General features: G+C 39.4%; 1 protein-coding gene across 1 annotated transcript in view; it reads left to right on the top strand.

Moving 5' to 3' along the window:
* The window catches only part of ATP9A (ATPase phospholipid transporting 9A (putative)), a 125,987-nt gene that overhangs the window by 24,946 nt on the left and 75,185 nt on the right, over positions 1-25,856 (top strand). The window contains exons 2-8 of the mRNA XM_042464011.1: positions 4,088-4,232; positions 5,618-5,731; positions 13,843-13,951; positions 16,944-17,002; positions 18,937-18,988; positions 21,687-21,781; positions 24,294-24,374. Of these exons, the coding sequence (XP_042319945.1) occupies positions 4,088-4,232; positions 5,618-5,731; positions 13,843-13,951; positions 16,944-17,002; positions 18,937-18,988; positions 21,687-21,781; positions 24,294-24,374 (655 nt within the window). The remainder of the gene's footprint in view (positions 1-4,087; positions 4,233-5,617; positions 5,732-13,842; positions 13,952-16,943; positions 17,003-18,936; positions 18,989-21,686; positions 21,782-24,293; positions 24,375-25,856) is intronic.

Raw genomic sequence — 25,856 nt, forward strand, 5'->3', positions numbered from 1 at the left:
TTCTGCAAATTCTGTTCTGATGGTAGTCTCTTGTCCTGAGTACAGATTTCTCATTAGGACTGTCAGATGTAGTAGCACTCCTATGACCTTTAGAAGCAACCATAACTTTTTGTGATCTATAAAGTCAGGTTTGCCTTAGGTTTGCTATAAGTTGTGAATGACGTGAAGGCACACAACAACAGGATGAGTTTCCTTCAATTAAATACCAGCCTGTAGTGGCATGTGTTTCTAAAGACTAGTCTGTATTGTCTTATTGCGGTTGCCCTTCAGCTCCAAGCTGTCTTGGATGAAACCGATTATCTAGACCCATTTCAAACCGGCTTTAGGACAGGCTTTGGGGTTGAGACTGCCATGGCTGCCTTGACCGACAATCTGCGTCTGAGCATTGACAGGGGGAGTGTGACCCTGTTGGTGCTCTTAGACCTCTCAGCGGCTTTTGATACTATAGATGACGGCATCCTCTTGGACCGCCTGAGGGGGTTAGGTATCGGGGGCACTGCTTTGCAGTGGTTCCGGTCCTTCCTCTCGGGCAGGTCTCAGAGGGTGCTACTCGGGGACTGTAGCTCCAGTAAGAGGTACCTCACTTGTGGGGTTCCTCAGGGGGCTATTTTGTCCCCGATGTTATTTAACATCTATATGAAGCCGCTGGGTGAGATAATACGGAGTCATGGTGCTGGGTGTTATCAGTACGCTGATGACACCCAAATCTATTTCTCCGTATCTCGTTCGTCGGCCTCGAATTCCGATGGCATCTCTTCTCTCAATTAATGTCTTCAGGCGGTAATGGGCTGGATGAGGAAAAACAGATTGAAACTGAATCCAGACAAGACGGAGGTGCTCATGGTAGCGGCCCCGAAACCAAGAATTGGGTTGCAACCTCCAGTCCTGGATGGGGTCACACTCTCCTCCAGTGACTGTGTTCGCAGTCTGGGGGTGCTCCTCGACTCGTCGCTCCTGATGACAAATCAGGTAAATGCAACGGTCAGGAGTGCCTGTTATCAGCTTCGGCTGATACGCCAGCTGCGCCCTTTTCTGGAAGTAAGGGATCTCGAGACGGTTGTGCACGCGCTGGTAGCCTCACGCCTTGACTTCTGTAATGCACTCTACATGGGGCTACCCCTGTGCTTGACTCGGAAATTACAGCTGGTTCAAAACATGGTGGCCAGGCTTGTCTCAGGAACATCTAGGAGGGACCACATTACTCCGGTATTAAAGTCCCTCCACTGGCTGCCTATCAGCTTCCAGGCCCAGTCAAGGTGTTGGTTATCACCTTTAAAGCCCTAAATGGCTTGGGTCCAAGCTATCTCAGGGACCGCCTCCTCCCGTACAATCCTCCCCACGCTCTCCGGTCCTCTGGGAGGAACTTACTGCAGCCTTTAAAATCTAGGCTTGCGGCGACCTCCCAGAGGGCGTTCTCTGCTGTTGCCCCCAAACTCTGGAATGACCTGCCGAATGAGATCCGTCAGATAACGTCATTAGACAGCTTTAAAAAAGCGGTCAAGACGGATCTCTTCCGGCAGGCCTTTCCAGATTAACCATCCCGGCCCAGGTTCCCTGATTCCCTCATTCCTCCCGTGGCCCCATCTTAGTGATGGTTGAGGATCAACAGAGGGATATCAGGGTTTTTAGTTTTTAATTGTTGTTTTTATGCTTTGATATTGTGTTTTTAATATGTTATACTGTTTAATACTGTCTTAAGGGGGGGAGGGATAAAGTATTTTTAATTGTTATATTTTATATTTTACTGTTGTCAACTGCCCGGATTGGTTTCCCATAGGGCGGTATACAAATTATTATTATTATTATTATTATTATTATTATTATTATTATTACTTACCTCAGAGGAAAAATTGAATTTGAAATTTACAGTGGTTGCTATTTCAAGGAGAAATTCCTAGTCCTTGAGCCTAAGGGTGTCCCAAGTGAAATATTCTTGTGACAGTTGTACCTTTTCTGTGACGTGTTTATGTGAATGATGCCATTTTATCTTGTTCTGCTAATGTGATGTGTGAAAAACTGGAGTGCTATTGCTTTGTCATAAAAATGGTTCTATGTGTTGATTTAGGATATGTGTGCAGGTGCAAGTTGTTCTGTTCTATTGTTTATCTAATACCAGTATTGGGATGGTGCCTCTACCCACAGATCTTTGCATGCAGCACTGGACTTTGGGCCCATTCACACTTCCCTTGACTGCACTTGATGCAGTTTCTAGGGGACCTGCCAAAAAAACCCCACTTGACCCAGTTCATTTTGCACCAGGTCACCTACCCTGTCTTTTTCACAGTGCTGCAATGATCCAGATATTTGTAGTGAGAACTCACTACTGGATCCATCCGGATCATGTGGATCATTTTGAAAATGGAGGTGCCCCCATTTTCAAAATAATCTGGCACATCCGCCATGTTTTCATCCTCCCTCGTCTTCCTCTCCCCCAAACCTGCTGCATCACTGCATCCTCCTTTTCCCCCCTCCCTCCTCTTCCTCCCCCCCTCCTGCCACTATCAAATCTCTCATGGCATTTTATCCCTATTGCCACCACTAACCCCCTGGTGTGAATGGCATTAGGGATGAAATGCCACAGAGAGATTTGATCATGACGAACATAGTGGGAATGAAGATTTAGCCTGGAGAAGAGAAGGTTAAGAGGTGATATGATAGCCTCATTTAAGTATTTGAAGGGGTGTCATATTGAGGATGGAACAAACTTGTTTTCTGCTGCTCCAGAGACTACAACACAGAAGCTATAGGAAAAGCCAAAGCTATATGCAAGCTATAGGAAAAGAGATTCCATCTTAACATTAGGAGGAATTTTGGGACATTAAGAGCTGTACAACAGTGGAACACACTCCCTCAGAGATTGGTGGCGTCTCCTTCTTTGGCGGTTTTTAAACAGAAGCTGGATGGCCATCTGTCGGGGATGCTTTGATTGTGATTTCCTCCATAGCAGGGGGTTGGACTAGATGGCTCTTGTGGTCTCTTTCAACTCCATGATTCTATGATTCAGTGTTTTAACTGTAATAATTGTGTGGTAATATAGTAATGAACTATGGGAACATCTAAGAAAAATATGCAAATTTGCATTTCATTAACATTAAATGACATTGCTAAAAATAAAAGGGTAAAACCAGTCATTTTTAATTATATTTATTTGTTTTGATAAATATCCAGTCAGAACATGGTCAGAATATGTAAACCAATAAAATTTAAGATATTTTATACAGATAGCACCTTACAAAACAGTTTTATAATATTTTTATTATTACTCTTAATCCAAAATATCTTTAATCTCTTACCCAAATCTAACATTAAAATTAGGATTTAAATTACTCACCAAAAACATTAAATTTACATTTTAATCTAGTGGACCCTCAGTTCATACCCAGTAAATAATTATAAACTTTATTTTTTTTAATTTACCTTTTATATGTATTGTAACGTAAAAAGAAGCTCAACCAAGAAGTCACACATTATACAGTGGATCCTTGTTATACGCTGGGGTTTGGTTCCAAGATCCCCGTGTATAACAAAATCCATGCATGCTCAAGTCTCATTAAGTATAATGACATAGCAAAATGGTGTCCCTAATAAAAAATGGAACATCAAGGTAAATTTATACTTTGTTGGAACATTTTCAAACCATGTATGCTTAAATCCGTGTATAAAAAATCCGTGTATAAGAAGGGCCGACTGTATGTCAAATGGCTTCATGTGGCTCATGAGCAGCAGTCTGGCCTCTCATGGTAATTGATTCTGACCAAAGAAGAAAGAAAGTAATCTTTCACACAGTCCATTATAAATGCATGAGATTTGCTGTCACAAGATGTGGTGACTTCAGTGGCTTTAAATTAGACATGTTTCTAGAGCATAGGTCTTGCATATCTATTAGCCATAATATTTAAAGGACAATGTAGGTTTAGAAGCAGTGGGATTTGGAATAGCTGTTACTATTGTTAGAAGTGTTTATATCTCACCTACACATTTCCAAACAAACTCTGAAGTTATTTGACACCATACCTCAGAGATCTGTTCTGTTATTTTCCCCCCCCCCCCCAAAATAGCAAAATGTTTAAATTCATGTTTTTAACAGGTGTTGTGAGTGCCTAAGATGTTGTGGAAGAAGAGACCCGAGGCCTCGAACAGTTTGGCTTGGCCATCCAGAAAAAAGAGACCAGAGGTACCCACGCAATGTCATCAACAACCAGAAATACAACTTCTTTACTTTTTTACCAGGGGTAAGTATATTACTTTTTAAGAGGAATTTTCATCCTTTCCCCCCTATTAATACATGCCCTCTGACATTTCACAGATGAAAGACAGAACATGTGTGGTCAAAAGGGTGTAGCAACAATAAATTATCTCCTGTGTTTATGCATACACATTTTTGCTTGAACCTATTGAGAAGGGCAAGACTTCTCTTCCCACTTTTTCGTCCTGTGTCAACTGAGTGCGAACTACATGTGCACTTTGAACTGAAATAAGCTTAGAACCACCAGGAAAGAGGAAAAGAGAGAAAGAAATTGGGACATTTTAAAAGGAGATGAGAAACTGGGATGGCAGACGATTACTTGGGAGATTTTCACATAGTGATGGGATAGGGACGGGATCGCCCCCTTGTCCTTATCCTGTCTGTTACCCAAGAGAAAGTGATAGCGCAAATCACTTTCACATGAAAGCGGGCTGAAAACTGCTTTCAGTCGTCATTGTACAGTGCATATGGTGCACACATCCATAGCACATATGGTGCATGTTCCTGTGGCGTGTGCACAGTGTCCTGCCACACGGACGTGCCCCATTGTTTTCAATGTGGTGCGAGCATATGTGGAATTCCCCTTACGTGGGGGGATATGGGATAGATCCCCCACATAAGGGAAGGGCCAAATGTACTAACGAGTTCTTCTGTTATTACAAAAGACTGGAAATGACGGCTGAAAGTGCTTCCAGCCTGCTTTCATGTGAAAGTGATTTGTGCTATCACTTTTATTCATGCTTCCTGGGTGGCTGAATGATGGGTTCATCATGCTTGCAAGTGAAAGTGATTTGTGCAATTACTTTCACTCACACTTCCCTGCTGGGTTAATGCTGGGTCATTTGTGAAAGTCCTTCTCACAATCAGGTGGGAAGGACGGGATAGGGATGGGACAATGACGCCCTGTTCCTAATGTGATAATCTCCTTGGTCTGCCCCTGCCTTATTTAGACATTTGGAAGGTATGCTAATATTTCATGTCTTGAATGCTGAAAGTATTTTATTTATTTATATGCCAATTCAGTTCGTTATTGTATATAAAATGAACTGGATCCTAAAAACATTAGTCCTCCAAAAATCAACCTGCTCAAAATTGCTAAAGCAAATGTCTTTGTATTAATGTTCTTTACTGATGAGGCTTTTCTCAATAAAAGTTTCCATTTTTGCAGAGGAAGAATATTTTATTGTTTCACTGCAACACAACTTAAGCAGACATTTCCCTTCATTAGAAGGAATATGATTTTGTAAGAAATCGTTTTATCTTTTGTAGACAACTTAAAAAATTTCTTTAATCACATTAGCTTAGATGAGATCTTTCACATGTCTCCCCCCACCCACCCATAACTTACTGTGCCTCCCTTTTTTTCCTTAGGTACTTTTCAATCAATTCAAGTACTTCTTCAATCTCTACTTCTTATTTCTGGCCTGTTCTCAATTTGTTCCTGAAATGAGGCTTGGTGCACTTTACACATATTGGGTTCCATTGGTATGTAATATCAGGTTTATTTATTCAAGAAAAGTTTCACTGTTTAAATACAAGATGTCCTTTGTTAATGTTATCTTGATGATCGTTGTAATGCTGTAACTCACAATGGTTTTTGTTAGCTTATTTTTATGAAGCCAGCTCTTTATGTGTTTGGGAATTTTAGATGCTCTGTCTGACTTTTAAAATTGATTTAATGAATGTTTGCCATTCAAAAAGAAAACCCTGAAAAGTGTATGTGTGTGTGTGTGTGGGGGGGGGGGGGGAGGCATGAGGAGACACTTGATCCAAAGTGTAATTTATCCCATAACTCAGCCATTCTTGAGTACAGCAAAGGAAGATTCCCTTAAGTTAACTCCAGAAAAGTAGGCTTTAAAGGGAACATAATCACAATTATTCTTGTTAGAACAATTAATATATTCTAACATTGTAATGTGCTGGAAATTTGGGTCAGGTTTTAATGATGTCAGTTGTAGTTCAAAGATGCATGGAGAAAGAGGTGTTACCTGGAATACTGTGTCCAGTTCTAGGCACCACAATTCAAAAAGGATGTTGAGAAGCTGGAGCGTGTCCAGAAGAGGGCCACCAAAATGGTGAAGGGTCTGGAAACCATGTCCTATGAGGAGAGACTTAGGAAATTAGGACCTGAAACAATGGATGCAAGCTACAGTATAGGAAAAGAGATTCCACCTCAACATTAGGAGGAACTTCCTGACAGTGAAAGCTGTTCAACAGTGGAGCACACTCCTTTGGAGAGTGGTAGAGTCTCCTTCTTTGAAAGTCTTTAAACAGAGGCTGGATGGCCATCTGTCAGGGATGCTTTGTTTGAGAGTTCCTGGTGGCAGGGGGTTGGACTGGATAGCCCTTGTGGTCTCTTCCAACTCTGATTCTATGAGGTTAACCCTCTTTTGCTCTGTCACTGCTGTTCTCATCAGAATCTTTTAGAAAAGCATAAAAGGGGGATCCTGTTATGTATCGCCCCTATAATCTGTAGCCCTGAGTGAGGTTCCCTTATCCTAACCCAGTTTTCCCAAGCAATAAACACATAATGCCTGAGATGCATTGCAGCATGTAGAATTCTCAGTTTGAAGTTTGTTAAAACAACTTTACTGGTTTCCAGTTCATTTCTGGGCACCATTCATAGTGCTGGTTATGGCCTATAAAACCCTATACAGCCTAGGTCCAGACTATTTAAAAGTCCTCATATAAACCTGGCAGGACTCCCAAGATCTTCAGGGAAAGGCTTCCTTTCCATCCTGCTACCATCACAGACTTGCTTGGTGAGGATATGAGAGAGAGCCTTTTCAGTGGCTGCTCCCATCTTTTGGAACTCTCTCTTGCAAGAGGCTAGACATATGTCCTCCCTGCTGCCCTTTCAACAGCAGGCAAAAACTTTTCTCTTCAAGCAGGCTTTTAATATGTAACTGTGCCCAGGGAGGCTTCTTATTGGCTTGTTTGCTTTTGTATGTTTTTAATGATTTTATATTTTAATTTGTTATATTGATACAATGTTTTTAAAATTGCACTATTTGTAAAGTATCTTTTGTGAGCCTTCTTGGGCCAACCTTGGAGACAGACAACATATAAATAAAATAATAAATAAAAAAATAAAATAAAATTTGGGAGTATTGATAGCAGGCAGGAGTGAAAGGGATGGAGAAAGCAGCAGGAGAAAGTTTTAGACTAGATGGGAGACATCTGGAATTATTTCTACTGTCATCTATCCTTGAATGATAGTCCAGCGCACCTTACGCAGGGATCCATTCCAGACCCCCTCACGTAAACCAAAAAACGCATATGCTCAAACTCCATTAGAAGTAATGGGGCTCATGTACGTGCTGTGCTGTGGGGTGTGCGCCATGGGCGCATGCCCCATTACTTCTTTCGGAGCACGAGAGGAGTTTTTCCAGTGCGGCTTCCGCCTATAATGCGGGCGTACTGTAATACAATCTACCCCTGCAGATAGTCCCATTTACCCTTGAAGACATGCTGGTTGTGATGAGACTGATCTATGACTAGAAGTCTGTGCCTTATATTAGACAATGATATTTTTAAATGGATTGCAAAACACTCAGTAGTTCAGCTGCAGGGGATGTCTGATCTTCTAGATGCTATTGGGCCACAACTCCCATCACCCAGACTATTATCCATCTTGGAGGGCCAGATGGCATTTGGAATCTTAAAATGTCAAGTGGACTACCAGTCCTGCAAACCTGTCAGAGTATGATAGATCACACCACTAAGACTGGACATTTAGGCAGCTTTGGATGTCCAGACCAATGCAAGGTTCAGTGCACAAAGGAGTTTCTCCTTTTATTCTATGAATGAAGAGTGACCATAGTTTGGTGACTAAACATGTGTCTTCCATGCTAAATGTTCCAGGTTTAATCCTTTTCATCGCCAGTTCTGAGAGAACAAGAATCTGGCAACCAGTGGTGGGAGAGATGTTTGGAAGTACTGTAATATGTTTCCACTGACTAGTGGCTCCCATGTCAGTGGGCAGTGAATCTGCTCTGAGTTTTACTCTGAGACACCAAGGGTACAAAATCCCATCCTTCAAGCAGGTCCAGCACCTTGGATAACTCTTTTAAAATTTAGGCTATAATCCAGAATGGATTCATGGCCCCATTGACATGGAAGCCATCAGTCACCATTGCAAATAAAGGTATTATCCACATTACATTACTTTCTACAGATAATGAGGACTTGTTGAAAAATAGCACTGTGGTTGAAATCCTGTTGTTAGTTCTGAGTAAACTCATTCAATCAATGAGTTTTAACTCCATGTTCACTTGCCAACTCTTGATGGAATAGACGTACGCCAATTCGGACTAACCAACACAATGTTAGCCTTTGATTGGTAATGCTGTTAATGGACAAATGGGTTCATGCTTAAATATTTACTCCTTAAACATTGCAGGGGGACTCTTGGGGGAAGATTTTTGTATTTTCCAGGGTTCTTTTTAAAGAAAAACAAAACAAATTAACAGGGGTTTCTCAGCAAGATTTTACTTACAGTGGTGCCTCGGGTTACGAAATTAATTCGTTCCGCGGCCGCTTTCGTAACCCGAAAAGCCTTCGTAAGCCGAATTGCCATAGGCGCTAATGGGGAAAAGCCGCGATTCCGTGCGAAAAAGCCGAAAAAAGCACCAAAAGTTTTTTCGTAACCCGAAAAAACATTCGTAACCCGAAACAATAATTCCCTATGGGATTTTTTCGTATCCCGAAAATTTCGTAACCTGGGTATTTCGTATCCCGAGGTACCACTGTATTGCAGTAGATTAAATAGAAGCACATCATGGCCAATCAAATAATATCATGTCCTGGAGCTGGGAATGTTTAAAATCATAGCATTGTAGCAGTAAAGAGTTGTTCTTGGATTATACACTAAATTTTTGATGAATAAATATGTCTGCTTAAATATTTGCAGATAAAATGTATGGTTAATTAGTTCAGAAAATGACAGTGTGGTTGAAAAGGACAGAGATTTTACAGAATCTGATAAATCATTTTTAAAAAAGATCAAACCAGACTACTGAGTAATAGAGAAAACATTGAAGACAATTTGTAATTTTTGCAGGGCTTTCTATAAATCTGTAATGCTATTGTTATTGCCCACATCATGTGAACCATTAGAATTCAGCATGTGAGCTGCCAGAGTTCTATATAAAAGGCTATTGTTCATTGTGGGTTGCAAATGCAACCATATTGTCATAGAATGACAATTTGAGTTTAGATAGGTCATTGAAGCAGAATATGAGGGAATATATTTGAAATGATTATTTTAAATCTTGATACCAAGATGAACCAGGATTGTTATTTTGTGAATAGGGACAACAAACTAGAGTTTTGTATCCTCTTTCAGAACAACAAGTAAAATAGTATTTTGAACAGCAGGTGAAAATGCTATCATATAGACAATCTTAACTGTACAGTCGTATACACATTTATTCAGAAATAAGTTCCACTGAATTCTTTCTATATGAAACATATTCAGGGGTAGCTATGCTGGCCATGCAGCCAAATATTACAAAATCCACAAAACAGCTGTACTTCTATTGCCCAACCAAAATGCACAAAATACATAATGCAAGCTATTGAAGCTTCACTGGCTTCTTCATCATGCAAAGATGTTAAAAATCATACAGAAGAAGAAAAGTGACTATGGTGGGATACAGACCGCCCAAAGCGGGCGGTCTCCCACCGCCCTAGTTTGCTCCATGGGGAAGCCGCAGCCACCGCTTCCCCGCGGAGCAAAAAGAACCCTTAAAAATCGGGTTCTTTATGTGGCGCTATTGTGATGCCACAATGCGCCATTGGCGCACTTGCAGCGTCACAATGGCACCCATGTGTACTGGGTGCCGCCATTTTAACATACAGATTACGTACTAGGGTTGTGGGGCACATATAAGCAATGCCCTGAGGCAACCCTAGTACGTATGCAGGCCGGCGTACCAATGTTAGAGCCTATATTTTGTCACAGATTTTACTTCTGCTGTCAGATGGTAAGATGGTCCAGAGGGATCTCAATGCAGGTAGAGGCCATTCCCCTTCTTGCCCATGTAGCATTAGGAACAAAGGACAATAAAAGACAGGTAATGCAATTTCAACTCGATTAGCTAATAGAGGCCTGTGATTCTAACATCATCATTTTTTTCTTCCTGTATGATTTTTAACACCTTTACCTGATGAAGAAACCAGTGAAGCTTCAAAAGCTTGCACAATGTATTTTGTGCATTTTGACTGGCCACTAAAAATATTGTTTTGTGGACTTCAAATTTTGTTAAGTTCTTTGGGGTTTGTGTCAAGGTAGGGTTGTGTCTACAGTCAGTTGGCTGTAATTTTTTCATTGTTGGACTAGGATTCTGGGAGACCAGAGTTTGAATCCCTGCTCAGCCATGGAAACCCTCTGGGGGACCTCGGGCAAGTCTAAGAAGACGGTAATGGCAAATGTCCTCTCATTAAATCTTGCCAAGAAAGCCTGCTGATAGAATCAGCATAAGTGAGAGTTCAACTGTAGGGTACATAACAAAGGGATGTGTAAGATTCTAACACTGAAATGTCAATGAGGTTTTCCTCTTTAGAGCAAGTGAAAGAATGTTTCTCATGTAAGCAGATAATATATATGTGTCACCAGATGAGAATAATGACCTTAGATCCATCTGGACCTAATTTGTACTATATGCCAGTAGTTCTCAAACTGTGGGGTGAGGCCCTTAGGGAGGGTGAGCATTGCTCTATCATCATCATCTTGTACTTCTCTCAAGACTGGGACTCAGGATGACTGAGGGAGAGGCACAAGACTTGGGAACCCTGATCTTTCCTGCTGTTCCTAATCTTTTTAATCTTCATAAAATTTACACATGTGTTGAGTTAAATACTAAATTTATTTAATTAAATCTGTTCTAATTTGAATGATATCATTTCCTTATAAAATGTGAAAATATGACTATACACAAATGTGCAAATACAAATATGAACACTTAACAAACAAAATATTTTTAATTCATATACTATGCCAAGTGGGGGATGGCACAACGTTTACACATAGATATAAAGAGGGTTGCAAGGGTAAAAAGTTTGAGAAGCAATGATGTAATGACTTCCAAACTTGTGTTGCTGGAATTTATCCCTCTGGATTATTTGTATCTCTTTGTAAAACTACCCCCAACCTGGAGGGCATAAAATAATATGATTTTGAATTAATGTTCGTACACAATCTGCAAACGGATGGGAAATTACTTTAATTTAGTACGACAGACTGATTTCCTTCTGGAGGATTAATTGGATTTAAGAAACAAACTCTTTAGCCTTTGTTTTACATGTAGGAAGCTTCAGTATGGAGAAACAAGATACAACCTTTGACTATACTGAGAATATTCTTTTATGGTGACTGCTTTTCATTTTTTAAAACAAAGTAAAAATATAACTTGAGTAGGGCTGCGATCCTAAACCCACTTATGTGGAAGTAAGCTGCACTGAATTCAATCAAATGTACTTTAGAGTAGACATAAGGTTACACTGTAGCTCTCTGAGTAACATGCATGGCGCCTTAAATTATCCATATCTATCTGTATGACATTTTATTTTCTGTGAAGAGATTCACAAATCAACCATGCTTGTTTTCAGAAAGGATTAAATCAATTAAAAGCAGTTGAAGAATAAATGTTGAAAGCTGTGCCCACAACATTAATGAGCAACAAGATTCTGATTGTTTGTAACCACTGTAGAGAAAAGGGTGGGGTAGGAATGCCACTTTTTCCAAAACTTTGTCCCTGGTAGGAGATGGAATCAAAGAATATAAAGTGAGCAATATCACAACACATATTTTTAGTATATCAACACAGTGCATCATAGCTGGGCTCAATTTTAAATTTAAAATTAAAGGAGTTAAAGCAATTTTAGCCAAAATTATGGACACATTTTAAAATATTATGGACACATCTTAAAATATTAAAGAAGTGTATTTTAATGCATTGAAGTAACTTGAGATGGATAGATAAATTATGCAGTACAGTCGGCTCTTCTTAGATTTTTTTATACATGGATTCAAGTATCCATGGTTTGAAAATGTTTAAAAAAAAAACAAAGTATAAATTTCCAATATCAAACCTTAATTTTCCATTTTTTAAAAAGGGACACCATTTTGCTATGTCATTATTTTAATGGACTTGGTCATCCACGGATTTTGTTATCCACGGGGGGGGGGGGGTCTGGAGAAGAGAGTTAAGAGGTGATATGATAGCCCTGTTTAAATACTTGAAGGAATGTTACATTAAGGAGGGAGCTAGCTTGTTTTCCATTGCTCCAGAGACTAGGACCCGGAGCAATGGATGCAAGCTACAGGAAAAGAGATTCCACTTCAACATTAGGAGGAGCTTCCTGACAGTAAGGGCTGTTCAACAGTGGAACACACTCCCTCAGAGTGTAGTGGTGTCTCCTTCCTTAGAGGTCTTTAAACAGAGGCTGGGTGGCCATCTGTTAGGGATGCTTTGATTGAAATTTCCTGCATGGCAGGGGGTTGGATTGGATGGCCCTTGCGGTCTCTTCCAACTCTATGATTCTATGATCTTGGAACCAAACCCCAGCATATAACAAGGGTCCGCTGTACAAATGTCTTTCCCCCATCACAAAGAGATTCAGAATGGTCATACATATTGATACAGTAAATCTCTTGTAAGCACCCTGGCACTTCCATGGTTTTGGACTGTACCTCCCATGTTCTCCAGTCATTGATTATACTCTCTTAAAACCAGTGTGAGCTGTAGTCCAGCTCATGAGCCATTCTTGTTTAATCCATGAGCTACATCTGCAATAATTCAAAACATAAGGAGGGTAGCATGCTGCCTAACCTTACTGGAGTAAAGGAGCATAGTGAAGCAGATTAGTTTAAGTGTATATATGTTTGGATATATGAATTCCCCACCCTTTTCTTTGCTTTGGACCTGCTCACCCGTGGCATAGGGCATACAATATGTTAGCTGAAAAGGGTTTCTCATCATTAGAATGCAGCACTGGACATTGACCAGGGCTACTGGGTTTCTAATTGTCACTCAGATGGATGTTCTTGGATCCACCACTGTCTTTCAGTCTAAACCTGTGTTTCCTAAACTTTGGTCCTACAGATGTTTTGGATTTCAGCTCCCAGAATTACTCACTGTTGTCCAAGTTGGCTGCGGTTTCTAGGATTTGAAGTCCAAAACATCTGGAGGACTAAAATTTGGGAACCATTGGTCTAAACTGTCTCACAAGTGTCATTGTAAAGAGGAAAGTGGGAAAGAGCTTGGATGTCATTTTTGGAGGAAGGTTCAAAAATACCTATTTAATTGAAAAACACATTGTTCTGCATTCATGAGAGCTATAAACTTTCCTTCTTTAATGAAGAACTGAATGTTAAACTTTTTTCTTTTCCTATACCCCATAGAGTTGCAGAATACGTGCAATCCTGAGCTCTTTGAATAGTCAAAATGCTCCTTTTCAATGATCATAATCAGTTCCAGTGTTCAGAAAGTTCTAATATTTCCTATAATCAGTGGCTTTTTATGTACCGAGTGGGATAATCTGGACTTCATCTGGTCTTACCCAGTGACTTTTCTCCCTCTTGGTCTTTTTAGGGGTTTGTGCTCGCTGTTACTATCATCCGTGAGGCTGTGGAAGAGATCCGATGCTACATGCGTGACAAGGAAGTGAATTCCCAGATCTACAGCAAACTCACAGCAAGAGGTAAGCTGTTTGGCTCCAGTTTTTCACATCTGCTCACTGCATCCCTTAGCAGACTGCCAGAACAGCAGGAGTTGCAGCTCAATCAAATGTTGCTGACAATTAGAAAAGCAGGAGTTCTGGGAGGGATAGAGTGAAGTGCTGGTTCAGGGGAGTATTCTCAAACTGAGAAGCATGTGGCTTAACAGCCCTCTTGGTTGTTTGTGTTCCAAGTGGAGCTTTAGAGCCTCTTGCAGGATGAGCTGGTAATTTCTTGGGAATTGTAGCAAATATGTAAATGTGAATGGTAACCTTAGTCACAAAAGGAACATCCAGCACCTAGCACATTGGGTTTTTTTTTTTAAAAAAAATCTCATACTGTATATTGAGGGATGCACATAAAATTGGATGAAATGGTGTCTAATAAACCATGGTTTAACATTATGAATTGTAGTGACTCTTGGCCTAGCACACTCCTCCCCTCTCTTCCTCCAGCATGTTTGCAAGAAAGAAACAGAAGCTGATGTTTCTGTTTTAGATTAACCACATTGAGTGTTATGTCAGAAACCTAACTGTAGTTACTTTTAACTAAGTTTTCTTTCCAAGCAAACCAATTTCACAAAGGATGGTTTGAAATTGGCTCATTCCACTAAACAATTGTCCAGATAAGCAGTATGCAAACACTGCTTCATCAAAGCAACAAAGCTCGCTGTCTTTTGGACTTACCTTTGGTGCTACCTTTTGGGACACCAAAAAAGAATTCCTGAAAGAGTTGTGAGATTATCTGAATATTGTGGTCCATCTTTGGACCATATCCTTTGGCCCAACTTTGGTTTTAAATTGTCAAACTGAATTTCTGTTTTGATGCCTTTTTGAGGCAATGACTTTAAAATTCCAGGATTGTTTTTCTTTTCTTGCTTTCCCCTACCCCCACCTTTCAAGATTATTGAGTGGAGTAAGTGAGACCTCCATTTCAAAAAAACCTATGAAATGCAAAGAGACCTCCTGCCAAGGGAGTGCTCCTTTGATACAGATCATTAGCATTTACCAGCTGTGTATAAAAAAGTGTTTTCCCAAACCTTTTGTGCTCTTTTTCACAAGTCATGGAGTGTAAGGCCATCTTTTAAAAGCCAAAGGTTTAACAAAAAGCATACCTTTAGTAACAGAGGAACAGATGTACAGAAATAACCTTGCTCTTCCTCCTCACCAGCATAACATTTCCATCACAGGGTAACTGCTCTCAGAAACTGGATATATCTGTAGCTCTGAAGGAGGTACTTACATTATTTAATCTATTATTTAATGTATGGAAAATCTAGTTTGGGTCACTGCTGACCCATGGCTCAAGCAGTGAAGTGTACTTCGCTCTGCAACTGTAGCACAGGCAACCCCATGCTTAGACGCTGGGTCACTGGTGAATTCAAGGCATCTTAACATGCCACTGGATGTCTAGGCATGTGGTTGTGAAGGAGGTTGTTCCAGAAAATTCCAGAAAATGGCTGTCTGGAATGTTATTAGTTGGGTCTAAATACTATAGAACCATTGAGTCAATTGTTGCCCAATGGATGAACATGTAGGCAAACAGTATTTATTCAGCGGGTTTACTCTACTTGGACCTAACCATAGAATCCAAGAAAGCCACTCACTGTGTGTTAAAGTTAGGGCTAACAATAGGATTTGAGTGAGTGTTTACTTGAGGTTTCTTGGTCCTTCTGTTTCCTGCCACCCACCTTCAGCTGGCTTTTGGTATTCAATGTGGGTTGTGGTTTGCCCACTCTTTTGTGTATTTCTGTGCATTTTATAGTGGAGTCTTGTGTTGTGCCCATATTGGATTTGTAGCACACCTAATTAGGGGGTCCTTGAGAACTATGTTCAAACCTCAACTTAATGCACCTAAGAAAATTGGATTTATGGACCATAATCCAAAGAGCTGTGTTGCACAGTACAAATGGGCTTTCAAAAGCTCCTCAAAACCCAAAGCACTGGAGTTGCAAAGCCACTGCTTCTGAAACTTAAGATGATATTTGGTCTTTGATGCAACACCAAGAATCCACTGCTGTGTGTGTATGTAAAACAGCTTCATGCATGTGCACAAAGACTTGTATGTTTAAAAGGATTCAGGAGAGATTATTTAGGGCCTTGCATAAATGAATTAACAGTGTTGTAGATTTTTTTCCCTTATGACAGTTTACCATTTGTAGCAATACTTCAGATGAAGTCTACAGCTTCTGTTAGCGGGAGTGATTAAGTCCTTTGATAAAAGTGCAACATTTGTCACAAGAATACCAGGCCACCTGGGATCTTAGAATAAATTTCCATTATTACTTTTGAAGAAGGGACACTGAAGACCATCATATGCTCAAGGCATATTAAATTTGACATCATCATTCCCATGCCCCAAAGTTGTGATCTGCTTCATCCTATCAAATCAAAATTAAGTACTCACAGGCCCACTTTGGTGGTGGTCATGGTGGTTATTGTCATCATCATCACCTTCTTCCTCCACCATCACCACCACCATCTCCTCCTCCTCCTCCTCTTCTTCTCTTTTTCCTCCTCACCCTCCTCCTATTCTTTCTTTTTAGCCTTTGAGGATGAGCTGTATCCCATTTTGCCACAAAATCCATGCTCATAGAACAAAAACATTTTTAAAACCTTTTAAACAGCCCCCCCCTTCCTGCATGAGGGCATCAGGGAGCTCTGGTTCCCTTGATTTGCGGCCTACAAAAACAGACTGTGCCATCCACTCTAATAGAAAAGAAAATGTCTTTACTTTTTCTGTGTCATGTTAATAACCTGAATCCCCATTAATTGTTCACATTAATTGGGCTATGCTCCTTTCAGCCAAAATAGTTATTTTATGTTCTTGTATATTCTTCTTAATGTTCTTCCAGTAGAACCAATTTAATGTTTCAGCAAATTCCACATAATTCTGAACAGTGTTTCTAAGCAAAGCTGCGCAGGAGAGGAATGGCTATGGCATAATGTATCTGTATTCCTTCCCCCACCACCACAGGGACAGTGAAGGTGAAAAGTTCCAGTATTCAAGTGGGCGACCTTATCATTGTGGAAAAAGTATGTCTGGATTTTCCAAGATTTTATACATTTCCAAATGCTTTTATAATACCAGGATGATGAACTAACTTTTGCCAAGGGTTTGAAAATGGGTTTTAGAAGCAAGAGGGAATCCCTTCAAAATCTTTAAAAATGCTTTTTGCATTTTTGAGCTAAACAAATGAAGATCTTATCAGCAGTTGTTCATGCAGGGACATAGGGAAAAGAGAATATATACTTGCCCATGTCCCCTCCTTATTTCAGGTTTATGCACAAGTTAAATGATTGTCTAAGCCTCTGACAAGCTAAGCACAAGCTAAATCCAAGTGTGTAAATCTTAAATGCTTAAGACAAGGGTGGCCAAAACTGCAGTTACAGGACTGTTTTTGCAGCCCTTGACACTTCCAACATACTTCAAACCCAGATACGCCAGAAGCAGCAGTTCTCATTTTAAATGGGTTATAGCCCCCGACCCTCTACAGCATTCAACATGTTTTTTAAAAGAATACATTTTTTTCTTTTTGACTATTTTAGTTTCTTCCCACCCTTGACTCGTTTTTTGGCTTTTCTGCCAATCGGTGCAGTTCTTGGGTCCTAGGAGTCAATAATTGGCCTCTGGATCTACTTGAGGCATAGGTACCTTAAGTTTGGAATAACTTCAAAATGCTATCTATAACCATCCCATACCCTAAAATATTTAATGGGTAAAAACTGGGACGTGTGACCAAGCAAGATCAGAGTGTGGCCAAGATGGCAAAAGGTGTTAATAAGGAAAACCACACAAGCTGGGGAGGCTACAGAAGTTTACTTTTGCCTGAACCTACTGAGAAAGGCAGGAAGCAATTTACCATCCAGTTGTGAAATTCCTCCCTCTGGGTAATTGGCAATAGCATTAGAATGATTTTGGTGCTGAGTTAAAACCTGGATTGTTATTAAAGCCTTCAGGTCAAATTGATTTTATCCAGTCTGTGCATGTTTTATAATTATTTCATTCAAGATTGTTTTAACTGGTTTTAAATTGTTTTTAAATGGGGAAAATACTTAATAGATTTTTACTCTTTAAATGTGTGTAATTATTGTTTTAAGTTGATTTTATTGTAAGCCCTGAGTTCTTCAGATAAAGGGCAAGATATAAATATTTTTATAAATAAATAAGATTACCTCCCCTCCTCTCCTCTCCCCACTGCTGAGTGCAAAACTACTCAGTAAAACTGAGTGCAAACTACTTTTGAATTTTGGCTTGATAAAGTAACCTGAGGAGGAAATTGAGAGGAGGAGAGGAAAACCAGGACATTTTTTAAAAGCTGAGAAAGTGGAATTCTGCCTGGCATATTGGGACAGTCTGAGGGCAAGCCATGTATTCACACACACATATACAGACACACACAATAAGCCTTTTTTATGTATGATACTATGGGTCCTCTACTAATCTTGACATATGCCACTGTCTGGCCTAGGTGTACCATGTTTCAGCACCTAAATAAGAGATATAATTTGCCTTGGCTATATTGCTTTGTATAGAAGATGTGGCTATCATAATTTGAAGTTACAGTGGACCCTTGTTATACGCTGGGGTTTGGTTCCAGGATCCCCCGTGTGTAACAAAATCCATGTATGCTCAAGTCCCATTAAATATAAAGACATAGCAAAATGGTGTCCCTTATAAAAATGGAATATCAAGGTAAATTTATACTTTTTTGGAATATTTTCAAACCGTGTATGCTTGAATCCGTGTATAAAAAATCCGTGTATAAGAAGGGCCGACTGTATACACTGGGATAATGCATAGCTTGGCCTTAAATGTAGCTGGATCAAAGTCATAATCTACAAAACAACAAAAATCTTTCATTCTAAAGGATATTCTTTTTAAAAATCTTCTTAGCTCTAAGCCATATCTCTAAGCCAAGTTAGGTTGTGTTTTGAACATTTAATAACTGTATTTTTTCCTAATACAGAACCAGCGTGTGCCTGCTGACATGATCTTCCTAAGGACTTCAGAGAAGAATGGTAAACATATGGAACCAATTGTGAAAATAGCCACTAACCTTTTGCCAGTTATTTGGGACAAAATAATCATTTTGAAAATATAACCTGAGTATATATAATTTTAGATGCAACATGCCTCCCTGATTCAAAGAAGTTCTTTTTTTGATTGCTCATGTATCTTTCTTGTTTTATATTTCCTGATCATTTAAAGCATCAAGATTGTTTGTCCTGGAGGGTGTCCTCTTGTGTAAGGTCAACCAATGTGAAGAAAAGGGAGTTTGATGCTGACTGCTATCACTCATTTTGGCTTTGCTGAGCTTGACTTCTAACATAAGTCACTAGTTATTTGGAAAGCATGAAAAGGCTTCCTTATAAAAGGTTCACATGTATGGAATTAGTGATTCTGAGGATTCTTTGTATATTTATTAACTTAATTCCAAATAGAACTTTAAGGAAAGGAAAACACGATTTTGAAAATGACATGATTTAAAGACAGTGGGGACCCTGCCTGTGTGTGATAATATTTATCAACTGAACAGCTGCCAGTGATACTGTTTACTCAAGTGCAGTCGTATTACTGTCCTGGTGGCCACAGTCAAATTGTTTGTGGGTCATATAAAAACTATGACCCAGATCAAAAGTGCACAAAGAAGCATGCATGGAACTGTCCATGACAATGAAATAATTGGGTTGTGACATTTAAAACATTGAATAATACACATGCATACACACACACACATGTGAATGAATGATGAGAATAATAAATGGTAAACCCTCTGCATGTAGCACACCCCTGGGAATATGGGTTTGAATGAATGTGCTTAGTTATTTTGCTTCCTTTGGTGTTCTTTGTAGGTAGTAGGAACTAACAGATTCATCAATGCAGGGCCAACCTTCTGGATAAGCTAAAATGAAGCAGTTGCCTCAGGATGCAGACAAAGGGGATATTAGTGGCAGCCTCTTGGCTGTTCCTGATGAATCCTTCATTCATTTCTCTTTATTAGGGATTAGGCCCCAAAATGTACTTGCCTCACTTGTGGTGGAGGATGCTCTCCCCTCAGGAATGCTGGAGTAAGACTCAGTTGCTGTTTCTCTTCTGTGGAATGGGGAGGGGATGTCATCTTATTCTTTGCCTCACACAGAAAATATCTTTGGTCAGCCCTGCATTTAAGACTGATGGTATAAATTGTGTCCTTCCCTTCTTATGTGGGTTAATTATGGGAAAGAAAATATGTGGTTGGACATCAGCTGACATAATCCCTGGCTGTTGGCTGTGCTGGCTGGCTAGGGCTGATGGAACTTGCAATGCAGAAGTAATGTAGGCTTCAGAACAAGGAACTGGCAAAACCACCTCTGAGTTTTATTGTTGTTGTTTATTTATATAGTGCCATCAGTTTACATGGCACTTTACATGTACAACAACCAAAAATAGTGTGTCTTGTCAAAGATTGTACAATCTAAAGTCTGTGTGTACAGATACATACAGAGGGAAGGAAAGAATAATAAAATAAAACAATATAATAGAGTTAAAAAACAAATTATCTGGGTAGAATACAAAAAAAAATACAATACAGTATAAAACTAACTAAAAACATGTGTAATCAAATATACAGGATTATAAAACAACATTAAACTAAAGTTTCAAATGCTTTAGAAAACAAAAATGTTTTAAATTCATATTTAAAAATATTCAGGGGTAGATGCATACTTTTATTAGCCAAAAGCTGGCAAGAAGTATATTTAAAAATAGTGAGGGAAGGCGCAGTCTGCAAATGTATAGAAAATTGATTCCAAGAGTATGGAGCAGTGAGTGAGAAAGGATGAAGCAAGAGGAAATCCTTGGCTGTATGAGAAGCCTAGAATTCCTAGAACACAAATCTCAAACAGGCTAGTAAACAGAAAAGGGCTGAAAGATAGGGAGGAGCTAGTTTGTGTACGTTTTTAAATGTTAAAACATAAAGCTTGTACTGAATCCTACAATGAATGGGTAACCAATGAAGGCATATCAAAAATGGGATAACGTGAACAAAATAATTTGCCAGAAAGATAATCTTAGCAGCAGAATGTTGAATGGAAACCAGAGGATTAAGATGGGATGAAGGAAACCCAGTAAAAATGCATGGGGTCTCCATAAGTAAACAGGAGAATTGAAGGCACATACACACACACATAGACATTTGCATTTAGTATGTGAATCTGAAGCCTAAAAAAACTTAAAGGCACACAATAACAAATATAATTTGAATAATATATGGGGGGATAGAGAGGGAGGGGGGCATTTACTATTTTAAACAGAGAGCTGCTTTATACTAGATTCAACTACTGGTCCATCAAGTGTGGTGTTATCTACACTTTCAGTCTCTTTTGCCACTTGCAGCTTGATGGTCCTTAAAGCTGCAGATGGCAGGGATTGCAACTAGAACCTGTTGCTAGTCCAGAGTACTGTGCTAGGTTCTCTCCTGTTATATCCTAGTGGACTGGATTTCCCCAATCTAGTGCTCCCCAAATGTTTTGTGGCTCATTTCACATAACTCCCAGCCAGCATGGTGAGCAATTAGGACTGATGGAAGCTGCAATATCTGGAAAGTACTGGGTTGAGAGAGGCTGCAGACTGTAAGATAGTCACTTCTGTCATGTTTGTTGCAAAGAAGTAATTTTTAAGATGCTGTATAAAGAACCATAACATAAAGCCCCAATAATGCAAATTAAAAATTCACAGGTTCCTGCTTTCTCCGTACGGATCAGCTAGATGGTGAAACGGACTGGAAGTTACGCCTGCCAGTCAGCTGTACTCAGAGGTTACCCACTGCTTCAGTATGTAAAGTTTTCTAACTTGTAGCTGATTGTTGTTTTAAATCCTTGAAAACTGAGCCATAACTAAAAAAACAAAACAAAAAACAAAGGTAGACTTTACTGGGACATCTCTTTTTAATAATAATAACAACAACAACAATAATAATATCACCTACATACAATAGTATTTAAAAATATATTTTACATAATATGCTACATACAATATATAATAAATCTCATTAATTATCCATTCTTTACTACCTTATTCATATCAAACCTTCAATATTAACTAAACGAGTAATTTTAAAAAGCACATAAAATTATTATTAATATCTTAATTCTTTTTCTTGTCTTTTTTCATCATATACTATTCATCATTCCACAAAGGTATAATACTATTAATTTATCATTAATTAAGTTTTCCCTCCCTTTTCCCAAGTGCTCCCCATCAATAGAGCCTATTATCTTCATATTACTCTACCCTCCAAAATTGTAACTCTTCCTGTGGAAGTAAAACACCTACTGGAACATCTCTTCTGCACCAGATGTCTTGAAATAAATGGGAAATGGGCAAGGGTCTTTCCATAACTTCTCTAGGTAACTTTCAGACATTGTTCAGATCAAGAGTGGTAAACAGGCAGGCCCTTCAGATATTCCTGGACTATGACTCACAGCATTCTTCACCATTGGCTATGCTGGCTAGGGCTGCTGAGTCTTTCAGTGAACAACATATGGAATGTCACAGGATTTCCACTCTTGGCCTAGTTGGCAGGTTAGAGATTTATTAATATATAAATATAAATATAAATAAAAAGTACAGTTTATTTTCATCTGTACAACTCCCATGGTAGGGACTCTTCTTTAATGTTGATGTTGTTGTTGTTGTTGTTGCTGTTGTTATTCTGAAGAGAGCCATGTTCTGTCAAGAATAATCTGTCAGGGGAGCTTCTTAGCAGAGGGTAGGGATGGAACCACTGATAGGTGACTATATACAAACGTACTCTCCCCCTCCACATGCACACACTTCCATTTTTCCTCCTCCCCTCTTCTTCCATGCACAGACTAAGCTAGTGAAGTTAATTCAACTATTTCATATTCACAAGTGAAAAGAAATAATTTCTACACTATTCTCTCCACTGCAGAGAAATCATTATTGCACAGTTCTCACCTGGTATGCACAGATCCTATGCAGCTTGGGTCTAGCTATTTGAAGGACTGTATCTCACTTTATGAGTCCATCAGAGTTCTAAGGTCTTATGGAGAGGCCCTTCTCTCCACTATCCTCTCTGGCTCATTTGATAGGAACAAAGGAGAGTGCCTTCTTGGTGGCTGATCCCAGACTTTGGAACTCTCTCACTAGGAACATTGGGATAGCTCCCTCCTTGGTGTCCTTCCACCAGCAAGTTAAAACATTATTATGCCATCAGGCTTTTAAAAACTGACTAGGGTGGGCTTTTAATGTTGTGTGGTGCTGTTTTTAAGGTTAGTGTATAGACTTTTAATGAATTTTAATGTGTTTAATGTTTTTAAGTTTATAAATTATTTGTGTTTTAAAATAACTTTTGGGTTTATCCCTTTTTAAAAAGGTTTTGCATAATGGTAACCTGTATTGTTTTAAATATGCTGCTAGCTGCCTTGAGTCTCATTACTAAGAGAAAGTCAGGATATAAATGAATATAATAATCATCATCAATCATCACCAATACCATCCTGAAGTGTCTCAGGATACAATTCTGTACAAAAATACACGTTTGTTTTTTCATAAGAACGGTGAGATTTTGAGTATAAACACTTTATAGGCAACTGCTTATGTTTATGTGTGTGTCCAAGATTTCTGTTTTCTATAGAAAGAATAGTTTGGCACAACAAAAATCTTCTATAGAAAACAGTAGTCTCTTGCAGAACAAACTCATGTGCCTATTTGTGTGCAAGATTGCTGATTTTTGTGCAAGATTTGATTTGTGAAAGATGTTTGTTCTTCTAGTTTGCTGGTTTTTGCATAGAAAGTGTCAGTTTTGTACAAGTAAACATTTTTTTAAAAAAATAAAAAGAATATTTTTGGCACTCCCCTTCCCCCATGATTCTCATGCAAAAAGAAATAAATAATGGCAAATATTCTTTCCATTTTTAGAGTAAAGTACAAATCACTTTTGCTAAAAGCCTGAATAGCTTGTTGGTATAATTAGTTACCAGGTCACTATTCTTTCCATCACTGTCCTTTCCAGGGTTTTTGTGTTTTGTTTGTTTGTTTGGGGGATTGTTTGTTTGGGGTTTTTGTTTTTTGGCCTTCTTTTCTGCCCATGTACTCTTCTTCCCTCCATTTGGTCTTACTCTACCTTCATGAAATTTCCTTCATGAAATTCATCTTTATAAAAAGAAACGCTAAAAGATTTTGGAAAGGACACGGTTTTGGGGTTGCAGGTTACCCACCCCTTTCCAAAATCTTTTAGCGCTTCTTTTTATAAAGGTGAATTATTTTAAAACAGGAAGCTGTTTAAACAGGATTTAAATACTTCTTTCACTCTCTCTGTAGGACCTTCTTCAGATCCGGTCATATGTGTATGCAGAGGAACCAAACATTGACATCCACAACTTTGTTGGAACATTCACTAGAGTAAGTGTTTGCTTTCTAGTTGTTAAGGGAAAGAAATGTTAAATTGTGTATTTTAGTCCAAAAAAACACCAGGCTTTGAGGCACTTTTGATATTTTTTAAGAAGGTCTTTGGTATATTCACTATGATGCGTGGCTCATAAAGTAAGAGTGGCAGACATGGCAGTAGAAAGCTATATTTTCTAGGATGTCTGTGGTTTCTATGTAATTTTCTGTTATGAGTGGAATCTGCAGGAAAATGTTATGACATGGACTATTCTTATGAAAGGTCCCAGTCAGGCAGTCCATTGTGATGTCTTTGTACAGAATCACAGGGTTGTATAGTTGGAAGGAGCCACGAGGCTCATCTAGTCCAATCCCCGGCAAGCAGGAAAACACAATTAAAGTACAGTGGTCCCTCCACATATGCTGGGGTTAGCGGTGAAGGACCCCTGTGAATGTGGTAACCTCATATCTAGACTTCGGTAATGCACTCTACATGGGGCTACCCTCGTGCTTTGTCTGGAAACTGCAACTAGTACAGAATATGGCAGCCAGAGTAATTTCTGGAACATCCAGGAGGGACCATATTACCCCAGTTCTAAAGTCCCTCCACTGGCTGCCCATTAGCTTCCGGACCCAGTACAAGGTGTTGGTTATCACCTTTAAAGCCCTAAATGGCTTGGGTCCAAGCAATCTCCGGGACCGCCTTCTCCCCTACAATCCTCCCTGCGCACTCCGCTCTTCTGGGAGAGGCTTACTTCAGCCACAAAAATCTAGGTTTTCAACTACCTCCCAGAGGGCATTTTCCATCATCGCCCCCAAACTGTGAAACGGTCTGCCGGATGAGATCTGTCTACTTACATCCTTAGACAGCTTTAAAAAGGCTGTTAAGACGGATCTCTTCTGGCAGGCCTTCCCAGAATAGAGAACCCGGCCTTAGAAAAACATCAGGGAAAGATACTGCTGCTCCCACTGGTTGCTTGTTGGTATGATGTTGTTGACCTTCTGGTCAGTTTTTAATTTGTATGTTTGTTTGTTTGTTGTTGTTTTTTGTTCTATTTTTAAATATTGCATTGAATTTAATACTTTTTTAAGGAGGGGAGGGTACCAGGGATTTTATATGTTTTGTATTTTTAACTTTGTTAGCCGCCCCGATTGTTCTCAGAGGGGTGGGATACAAATAAATATTATTATTATTATTACACAAATAAAAAAACCCACCATTCTTTTTACCTGAGAGAACACCCCTAGGTATCTCCAGGTCCTTCAGTGCAACCCTGTAGTCAGCATCTGCCAGAGGCTGATCATAGAATCATGCAGGAGGACCTACAGATGCCTAGAAAGGTGTTTTCTCTAGGAACTTGTAGGTTTTCCAGCACAACTCTATAGTCAACTTCTAGCAAAGTTGCACTGGAGGACCCAGAAATTCCAAGAGAGAACATATAAATCAAAACCACAAATAACCAGATCTGCAAAAGTCAAAGCCATAAATGTGGAGGGCCA

Source organism: Sceloporus undulatus, chromosome 4 (assembly GCF_019175285.1).
Source record: "Sceloporus undulatus isolate JIND9_A2432 ecotype Alabama chromosome 4, SceUnd_v1.1, whole genome shotgun sequence".
NCBI lineage: Eukaryota > Metazoa > Chordata > Lepidosauria > Squamata > Phrynosomatidae > Sceloporus > Sceloporus undulatus.